This window comes from Haplochromis burtoni, unplaced genomic scaffold (genome assembly GCF_018398535.1).
Source record: "Haplochromis burtoni strain Fernald_Lab_line unplaced genomic scaffold, NCSU_Asbu1 Contig_566, whole genome shotgun sequence".
NCBI classification, from domain to species: Eukaryota; Metazoa; Chordata; class Actinopteri; order Cichliformes; family Cichlidae; genus Haplochromis; species Haplochromis burtoni.
Window position 1 is genome coordinate 131,823 of NW_024582927.1, and position 10,990 is coordinate 142,812.

The window sequence follows — 10,990 nt, forward strand, 5'->3', positions numbered from 1 at the left end:
TTATTATTATTATTATTATTATTATTATTATTATTATTATTATTATTATTATTATTATTATTATTATTATTATTATTAAACAGTAGCAGTGACAGTCAGCAGTGGTGAGCATGCATACATGGCATACGGCCATGGCAGTTGAGTGCATTACTTATTGTTTTCTTTGAAACAATAGTACCTGCTGATTCTCTTGCACAACTCTGCTGATAACTCTTTTCACTCCTCTGTCTGAAATCTTGCAGGAAGCACTTGTTTGTGGCCAGTTTATGATGAATGATGTTCTTTTCACTCCTGAATTATGGCCCCACAGTGCTCACTTGAACCTTTAGTAGTTTAGAAATTCTTCAGTAGTCAGTGGTACATATGCTGCAACAATGTGGTTGTGAAGCTCATTGGTTTTACCCATCATGAGATGTTTCTTGTATGACACCTTGGTAATGAGACACCTTTTTATAGGCCATCATTTGGGGCCGAACCAGCGCTGATATAAATTTGTAGTGGCTCATTACTAATTACTCATAGATTTCAGCTGATGTCATTCCATATTGTTTTCTTCATGTTTTCAATACTTTTTTCTTTTTTGTCATTTCTCATTATTACACATAAGTTAATTTAATTACATCTATTGTTCGATTTGCATGTGTGGATTGGATGGATTGTTACCAACATCTGGTGAGAATTTTATGTCAATAGCACCTTAAGAAATATACTTACTTAGAAAATTGGTGAATTGTGTTCAATACTTGTTTTACACATCGTATGTTTCTTATACTGGCTTCTCTTCACTGGCTCTCTATTAAATCAAAAATCAAATTTAAAATCCTTCCTCCTTACATGCAATAATAATCATGCCCCATCTTATCTTACAGTAGAGCATGCTGCTCTCAGACTGCAGGCTTACCTGTGTGTATTTAACAGTAGAATGGGAGCCTTCAGCTTCCAGGCCCCTCTTCTGTGGAACCAGCTCCCAATTTGGATTTAAGAGACAGACAGCCTCTCTGCTTTTAAGATTAGGCTTAAAAGTAGCTTTTTTGAAGCTTACAGTTAAGGCTGGATTAGGTAAATTTAGTCGCCTGCAGCTGGGGGACACTCACCTTTTTCCACTATACACCACTACTGCATGTCATGAAATTTTGTCTTCTTTTTCCCATCGTTGATTTCCTGACCTGTCTCTCTATGCTTCCCTGGTCTCTTTTCTTTCTCCTTACCCCAACTGGTTGCAGCAGATGGCTGCCTCTTCCTGAGCCTGCTCCTGCTAGAAATTTCTTCCTGTTAAAGGCGAATTTTTCTTTCCCTTTATTGTAAAATACTACTCATGGGTAACTGTCGGATAGTTGGAGTTTTTTCTCTTAAATTGTAGGGTCTTTATTTTTACAGTCTAAAGCATCTTTGAGATTTGGCACAATGTAAATAAAATTGAACTGAACTGAATTAATTGTTACCCGTCATGAAGCCGGGCCTCAAGAGAGGTCTGCTTTTGAATGTCTCCCCTCCTCAAGGAGAGGAAATGATGGCTCGATGTGGGAGAAGAGCCCATGTGAGGTGAAGGTTCCTGAAGAATATGGCATGCATCCACCTCTTCCTTGCAAATGGAGACTGCTGCACTGCTTTCTGCATGCAGCAGGGGAAGAAAAGATTGATGTAGATTCTTGCCATACAAAGTGAAACCTAATACTATATGCTACTGGTGCTACACTACCTAACTGGTATATTACTATACTAAAAAAAAATTCTTAAGACCTAAAATAGAGCACCAGCATCTTACACTCAGCAAATCATAGAATTAACACATGTGTCACAATGTCATAACAAGCACAGAAAAAAAAATCCTACACTTAATTTAAAAAATTAGCATATAACACTTGTAAACAAACAAACAGACAAAAATATCCTTAGTTTCAGTATTTCATATGTTGTTTTTTTGTTAAATATGGAGCTTATAAGTTCTGCATTTTTAATACATTCTGTATTTGTCTCTATAAGTTTATCTTTTACTTTAGAGAACGATTGTAAGATGATTTGCATGCATCAAATGCAAATCGTCTTCTCCTAAAGTAAAGCAAAAGACATTTAAATATCTGTATACCACGTCGTTGCCTGTAAGCGACTGGGGAAACGTGACGCAGAACTGATGGTCTCTGCTGCTTCTGTCTAATGCCTTCCATACTGCTCCAGCACTGGAAAGAAAAAAAGTATTGATATTGTTTTGGCTGTAACATAATACAGTTTCCTTTTAATCGCTAGGCCTCATTCAAAAACATTTTTTATTTGTTTGGGGTTTTTTTTCAGTTTTTAGGAAGAAGTGATGTTTAACATTTGATAGTTTACTAACAAATATTTGTAACAAACTGTCTGCCATTTGTTTCTGTGAATTATAGCAAATGACTAATATCCTGCATACACTATTTACTCACATCATATAAAAAATGTAGTTAAATCCTCTTTTTTGTGTGTCATGTATCAGGATGAGTACATTCTGAGATATCATCATTTGTTCAATCAATACTCTTAAAATTGCAAATATAAATGTAAATGTTATATTTTTAATGAAAAATGAAATTCTCATTAGGTTTGCACCATTCTTTTCATATAGGGGTTTTAGGGTTATTCCAGTGAATCCAAGCTCTGGAATTGGAATTGTCCAACTGGACAAATTTGGGATTTTACAGTAGAAATAATCACAGGTACAGACTAGTAAAATGTGTTTATTTTCATTGTTATTTTCTGTAATTTCCCTGACCAGCATGGAAGGGCAGTATGCAGCAGGGCGTGAAGTTTGCAACTAGATTAGGCCCAAGCACCCCTGTAGCCTCATCAGCTGATTTTAAATCATCAGTTTTTTGAGGTTTCCCTACTTTCCTTGATGACTGGATGCCATCACTTTGCTTCATCTCAGCTAACTAGACTCGCTGAACCTGATTTGTTGTATTGTGCTGCTGTTGGTGGCTTCTGGAATTATCTGAGAAATCATAAAGCTTCCTTTTTTGGTAATTTTACAAACTGTCTAAGAAGTCAGTCTTTCAACTTTACTGACTGAAATTTGTGTGTATTATTATAAATGTTAGTTAGCACTACAGTGCTTAATAAATTCATTAGACCACCTGTCATAAAAACAAGAAAACACAAATAGTAATTTGTCAGAAATGAGTTTAAACTAAAAATTATTCTTATTTATTAGGCAAATAACAAACTCAACTCACAGTTTTAGATCCAAATTTGAGCCGGCACTCTGGACTTGCCTGAGATGTCAGAAATTAATCATACATGTGCATTAACATTTTTTCTGCTTTTTTTTTAAAGTTTATGCAACAATAATTTAAAAATAATTATAATAAAGAAACATATAACTTTTTAAAATAAACATTATCTAACATTATATCCAGTGTATACAGTTTAACCAACTACTACAGCTCCCAACTGGAACATAAAAAAATGCAGATTTTTGATAATAATAAAACATCATTAAACTTTCTCTTGTTTACTTTAAGCTTATTTTCACAGACACTATAATAATAGATTTCATAAATCCTTCTTTCCAAAAAGCTTTGACGCTGTGCAGAATTTAAACACTGACACAAGACAAATCACATTTCCTAGTTTCAAAGTTTGAAATGTCATCTTTGTATTGTTTATGTTACGTAGGCTTTAAATGTTTAGTAACTGAAGTTACTGAAACAAGTTTATTCCAATTAAGTGATGTTATTTGTTACATACCTGACTTCCTGACACAGACATGGGTGGCTCTTCCATCTGTTTGATGCTGTCAAGTTGGCGTTCTACTTTTTGTTGTCCAAATTTCATGTACTCATCAGAAGTCTCTGGCATTTCTTAAGACACACAAGACACATTAATGACTCACTAGAAAGACTTTGAAAACCACATTTCATCATGGAAGTTTTGTCGTTTTCTCTACTCCATGAGGGTAGATTCAAATGCTACAAATAAGTAAAGTGTGTTACAAAATGTTCCTTTAATTTAATATATCTGGGAGACATACTGAGATATAAACAAACTCTGGCTATTATCTGTAGAATTAACACATAATAACAGTGAAAGAAAACTGCAGCTCTGAACAAGTTTTAAATCACTGCACTCCCATTGTTAAATATTAGGTGTGGATTCTTTTCTTTAGTTGCAAGCATCCTAATAAGATGCTAAGAAGCTGGTTTTAGTTTAAATTGTTTGAGTGATCAAAGATTCAAAGTGCTTGGAACTTCTTCAGAACTCAAAGAACTCAAACCACCAAAGTTTTTTAATAGCTATGTAAAACACTATTTATTATTTAATCATTTTTAGAATGTGACATGATTCTAACGGCAGTCATATGACTTACACCATTCTGGCTTGGGCAATTCCCAGCTTAACAAGTTCTGCAACAAATGTTGGGGAACCAGGTCATATTAATGAAAATAGACTACTGGAATAAGAGACACTGACAAGGACAGAGAACATGGAATTGATGGAGTGCTACTATAAGGACCGTTCACAACAGGAGAGGTTACACGCAAAGCATATAGGAACTTTGGATGAGCAGAATACCAACGTCCACACTGATCAAGAAGCACGTGGAAGGTGAGTGCTATAACATCAACAAAGGAAATATAATATCAACACTAGAAATACAAAGACTACAGCAAAGTGGGAACAATACTGAGCAGTATGGCTGTTTGGTTGAAACAAGATCACTACACAACCAATGATAAGCCTTGCTCATCTCAATGAGAAAGTTCCTAGAGGACAGGAAATCAGCCAATTACACATCTATATACTCAGCTGGATCAGCAGCATCAGGAGACAGATGCCCATGATGTCAAAACGTGAGCACCATTTCCACAGAGGCAGGAGTCACCCCAAGCTAACAGGACCCACGTTTCAGACTGTGCAAAGGTGCCCTGGAGACTTTTTAGCACACAGCAGTGGGACAGGTCTGGACTGGGACAGAAAAATTGGCTCTGATATTTTTGGTTCAGGAGGCCTACAGCCGATTGTCCAGTTTAATATGTGCACATATTTGTGAAATTCTTCAAAGCAATAGTAAAGATGAGTAGCACAAGCAAAAATGTGAAATAGAAGAGAATAAGTAGGTCAAAGTAGCAAAACAGGCAGTAATGAAAATGAATGAATGAAGATTATGCTGCTCTCACCTCTAAATTTAACAAATCAAACTCCCAAAGAAAGGGTTGCCCCTGTGTGTGGGCATTTTTACAAGCAGCCAGCTGAGCACAGCCAGCAAGAGGATTACCTCAATGTGACTTCAACTTCCAGAGGGAAAGCCTCTGATGTCTGCCTGTGCTTATGCACCCCAAAGCAGTTCAGAATACCTTTGGAGTCTTTGTGTCAGATCTTGGAATGGGTTTAGGATAGAGAATTTACCTCAGAAGTTAGGTAGGTATTGTGTTGCAGCAGCCCATTAAATATAAAATACAAAAATGACACCTCGATAAATCAAAATATGATATGATACACTAAGAAGCTTAAATATCAAATTATTGTAGGAGCAGTGGGATGAGTTGGTCAAGAGTTCCTGTATCAGTCACTGACTTTGTTATATGAGGTCTTATATCTTTGACACTCAGCTAAAGAGAGGAGCAGAACTTTCAACTGAGTTGCATCCAACTGGCAGGCACAGCTGCCAGTCAGACCTGTAAAGTAGTGAGGTCTGACAGAGTCCCCTGTCCATACGGTCTTTAACTCTGACATTCAGAAGAATTTCACCTGTATCTCAGGCGAGTGTTGGAAGTCTGCAACTTCCTTGCTGGAGGAAGTACAACATAAAGAATTGTGGGAAGCCACGTCAGTTAAACTGAAAAAGGTCACTGGGATAGGTAAGAAATTCCCTTGTGAAAAGGAGCCACATTTGGATGAGAGTCATCCCAAGTTACCAAAGGCTCTGGATACTCTGGAGCTTATTTAGTGGGCATGCCTCTTCAGTGTTTTGTGGAGGTGCAGACTGGAGCCCTGGTTGGTTCTGATAGTCAAGAAGAATACCAAATTAGAGGTATCACGGCCACTTAATCATCCACTTACATACTTCTATAATCAAAGTGAGAGCTGTGCCCTCATGCTTGGCACAAAATCAACCATATTTTCAGTGGGTACTGGACTCTCCCATGGTTGTCCCTTGTCTCTAGTCTGTGACATTCATGCACAGGAGGGAACTCCATAGCGCTGCTACCATTTGTGAGTCTTGTGCTTATTTCTGGCTTCTAATTTTGTTGAACATCTGATGTTTAACGACATCAGATGTTCAACAAAATTAGATTTACAGATTTACACATCAGATTTACAGATTTACAGGCTCTGCCAGTCTTGTATTTTCAGAGACACATGCCACAGTCTCTTCCCCCATTGACAGACTCCAATGTCTTAGACTACAGATATCTCTTTTGTTCTAAAGCTCCACTGTGAGGTGAAGAGTCATTTTAACCAAAACTGCTGCATGTAAAGAACTGTATCAGATAAAATACTCAGACCAGCCATCAGGCATCAACAACCAGGCTGCTTTCAATCAGATTTCATTCTGACTGAACTTCACTAGACTGTCTTGAACATGAGTACATGCCGAAATGCTTTGAATTTCTGAGATAGTTTGATACATTTAGTTTTACAAGTATCATTTACATATCTTGAGTAACCACAGTCAAAAGTCAGTAGGGTTTTGATAAAAGTTTAAAAAAAAATTTAATTATAGCAATCCTCAAAAAAGCTCAGCTACTTCGTGAGTAAGTTCCATTTTTACTAGACTTGATTTTAAAGAGAAAAATGTCAGACCTCTGGTACAGGACATGAGACGACTTTAGGAGGACCTACACATAAACACACTGTGTGTACGTGCCTGTGCTCAGTTATTTTTAACAGAGACTGTTAAAAATAATGAAGTTAAATTCAATTAATAATATTACAACAAATCCTGTCTCAAGGTTATTCAACTGTTTGCTAAAAACCCTGGAATAAACAAGTCAGAGTAAAAGATTGCTGACAATCTTCCTACTTGGACAATACTTCAGGGATTTTGACAGTTTGTATCATTTTGTGGCACCCTTTCTGCCTCAAAATGATACATTTTTATTGTATTTCTACCTTTTGCTTCTGCATTAAGTAGGAACACATAGAAAAGCAAAAAAAGTTTGAATGTAATCTCAGAAGCGTGTGATTGTGTGAAAAGTCTCCAGGCAATGAGAATCAAGCATTTAATACAGCCATGAACACATTAAAGGCTCAAGTATGTAAAGTCTTTCCTGCAGCAGGCTGTGGTTGTTCGCAGGTGCTCTCTCTCTCGCTCTCTCTCTCTCTCTCTCTCTCTCTCTCTCTCTCTCTCTCTCTCACACACACACACACACACACACACACACACAGAGAGAGAGAGAGATAGCATCAACAAAGAAGTCTACAGAACGAGTGGGAAGCTGTTCTACTTTCATGCTGCATGGTGACATATCACCTGCAAGCAATGGGACCTGCTTTTTTCAAATCAGACAATATTTTTCCTGGAGCAGCACTTCACTACGTGATACTCAGCAAATGTCTGAATGTTTTTTTTAAAAAAACTGTTTCAAATCAATGTTGAAAAATACCGTCATTCATTTCACCCTTTGTTTATTTAATTTAAACCTTTTTAAAGTCCGTAGCTTGGTTACATGGTCATGGTTACAATAACACACACCTGGAAATATTGAATATTGGTCTACCCTTTAAAGTTCAGTGTTGATGGTTTTCACCCCCTCTCTCTTGTTATTTTCTGTCAACTCTAGAATTGATTTTTTTGCCTCTTGTATGAACAGCCAACATATCTGGCTTTTGTGTGTTATATCACTATGCCCTATAGCTGAATGTGTATACAAATCTGGTAAGTGGAGAAATACACAGAACCACTGACAGTTCTGTGTCAGCGTTTCTGTGTGAAAGTGAGTCCATCACCATAACCTCTGTAAACAGCATTAAATAGACGGGTACAGAAGTTGTTATGGAACTGTACTTCATCTGGTTTTGTTAAAAATTAAAGTAAGAGCTAAATTTGAGTCACTGAACCTATTCTTTTGTGTTGTTGGTGCTTTTTGGAGCATTTTAATGGAATTTGCTGACTAAGAATAAAATGACTTGCTATGTAGTACTGGCCCGCCAGTGTTCACTTTTACTAAGTATAATTTATGGATGTGTGTTGTTGTTTCTTATGACATGTGTAAAAATAAATCACTGTGGTTATATTTTTGCATAGAGTGGACACACTAAGTGGCAAAATTCAGACACTTGTCCAGTTTGTGGACCATGTAGGATAGTCTTGATACCAGTGAATAGACTGGTATCTTTTAGTCAAGCCTCTTTCACACACTCTTTTTTTAGGCCTAGGCACTTTTAAGACACTCATGCAGCTGCACTGGGGACAATTCAGGGTTCAGTACTTAACCCAAGGATTCTTGGACAAGAGGAGCTGGGAATTGAACCACCAGGATTTACATACCAAGTCACAGATATGTTGTCTATTTAAGTTGCGATGAAGGCCACACGCCAAACTCATCAGGCAATTAAGTTACTCTACAACCTAGAAGCATGCTTGAGTTTTGACATCTTCTGTCTTTCTGTTCTTCTCTGTTCTTCTCTGTACTTCTTTCAAGTGGGTGAACTTGTGCCAAAAGCCCCTACAGTGTTAAAACCCAGTCTCAAAGATGAACATCTTGTTAAATATATTCTTTCCCCTTCTGCAAGTTCTGCATGTTCAGTTTGGGTCAAAAGACAGTATCATGATAAGTTACTGGGAAAACGAGTCAGTCTTTTTAGGCATGCTTGATTTTTCACAAGCTTTCTCCTGAGAATGTTTAATACAGTCAGTGCCTCGGTATTTAAATTTCTAAGACATTTCTTTGGCTTTAATTTCTTCCATACTTCCAGATTTACCACTGGAATAAATCTTAATAAATTACGTTGGCACAGGACTCTTATCGAAATGACATATTTTTCAGTGAAGCAAGTAATGTTTACAATCAACACGGAAATAAGGTACGCACATTTTTGGAGGGTCTGATCCTTTCTTTCAGTTATTGTATCAGACTGAAGGGAAGCGTCTGTACAATGAGCCAAAACAGCACACATACTGAATGTCTGATGCAAATGCACACCCACAACAACAGGAATTCAGTAGAAAGTAAGAGCAGCAGGTTTGTGGCTTCTCAGTGTCACCTTTCATTCTTGTTTTCTTTTTCAGCTTCATCTTACCTGGAGAGGACCATGATAGTCTGCATCTGTTTTGTCAAAGTGAGGAGAATTTTAGTCATAACCCCACACTAAATATAAGAGATATGATGCTTCATATTTGCTATTTCCTGTCTGGATATTTCATTCGGCCACATTATAGCATGGAAAGTTGCAGATGCCTCATACTGGTACTACTATGAATGTGTGGGTTTACTACTCTCATACTCCCATATCTGAAATAAAACTTCTCAATTACATTGATACACTGAAATCAGCGAGACTGGTGAAGGGTTAATCATTTGTATTAGTATCAGTAAGTACAATGATTTAGCATCTCCTGTTGTTTTATTTAATTCATTAAAATGGCAAAGTTCCCATCTTTGCGTTCACATGAATTTGCCTGAAACACACTTGACAGTAAAAACAGACCTAATAACTGAATGTCAGATGATGTTTTAATATGTGAATGGGAGACTGGAAATAAATCCAGTGCTTTTTTATTCTCTGCCTGCCTCATACAGCAGGCTGAATTTAAAAATAATAATAATAAAAAAAACACTAATAAAATCTTAAGTCAGGTCTTTTTAACATAAATGACTAACTGGTCAAAACTCTTTCACATATCATCAGAAAGTCAGATTCTATTATAACAGACTCGTTATCTCAAGACATCAATCATCTTTATTTCAGTTTTCTATCAGAGTGGGTTTTCTTGTTCCTCTCAACGTTCAGACCAAGAGGTGTGATGCAGATAAACAGATTTAAAATGAACGGAGGAAAAGGAAGTAGGCCTACACAGAATATTATTGTCATGACTAAAGCTCTAGTTTTTGCACAATAGCACTGATAGCCTCATCACGGCACTAGATAGCACACACACACACACACACACACACACACATATGTATATAACAGATGTGGAAAATTGCAAATGTTGAAGTGTTTGTGTTCCCGATTCCTGCCGACTGACTTTGAAATTGTGAGCAGTCCACCTGTCCAGTATAGAATCAGCCTCTTTCCTAGCAGCAGCAAAGAATGGCTCAAGCCCCAAAACAACCTTCCCCAGTGTTATAGTTTCACCAAATGTGAAATTTGTATGTTTCACTTTTCTGACACTATTCCATAGCTCAGCAATTATTAGATTATTATATAATGATTACAAGATTAATACATGATTTAGTATGCAGAAACCAGTATTGCATATTGCATATGTAAGACTATTTTTTTAAAAATATTAATGCCTTGAAGAGAATATTTGTAAGAGGCATACCCTGTTTTATAGAAACTGCACTACATTTTAAACATCGACTGTAAATTTCATGTGATTTCATGTTCAGTTAACGCAGGGCTTTTAAGTTGATCCTCCCGTTTCGCTAGCTAGCATATAACTTGTGATTTCAGCAGTTCTATTGGTCAGTTAGCAATAAATCAGACTAAGATAGAAGAGCAGAATGAAATGTGTTATTAGAAAGATGCTCTAAGCCTTTCACAGCGGTAATACACTCTTTACCACTGCACTGTTATTTCCTGGTTTCAGCTAACAAGATGGCTGCAGCTTTTACAAAAGTCTGGAGAGGAGTTTTCACTTTTGTGCCTTTTTTTATTAATAACTCTTGTAACTCTCCTCATCCATACGTCCAACACTGTATACAAGTCTACAAGTTCCACAACAACACACCTCATATTGACAGAACAAAGCACATGCTCTGGGTTATGTTAGTTATTAAAAAACAAACATCTAATGTAATACAACACACCAAAATCATTTCCAAACCTTAACACACACACACACACACACACA

At 36.8% G+C, this 10,990-nt stretch overlaps 1 protein-coding gene across 2 annotated transcripts in view; it reads right to left on the minus strand.

Annotated features, from left to right (window-relative positions):
• Positions 1-10,990, minus strand: part of foxp3b (forkhead box P3b) — a 22,207-nt gene that overhangs the window by 9,444 nt on the left and 1,773 nt on the right. For both annotated transcript variants that reach the window (XM_042214456.1, XM_005948027.3), the window contains exons 3-6: positions 3,715-3,827; positions 3,201-3,239; positions 2,087-2,177; positions 1,443-1,611 (exon numbers count right to left, since the gene is read on the minus strand). In XM_042214456.1, the coding sequence (XP_042070390.1) occupies positions 1,443-1,611; positions 2,087-2,177; positions 3,201-3,239; positions 3,715-3,825 (410 nt within the window). In that variant the 5' untranslated portion in view covers positions 3,826-3,827. The remainder of the gene's footprint in view (positions 1-1,442; positions 1,612-2,086; positions 2,178-3,200; positions 3,240-3,714; positions 3,828-10,990) is intronic.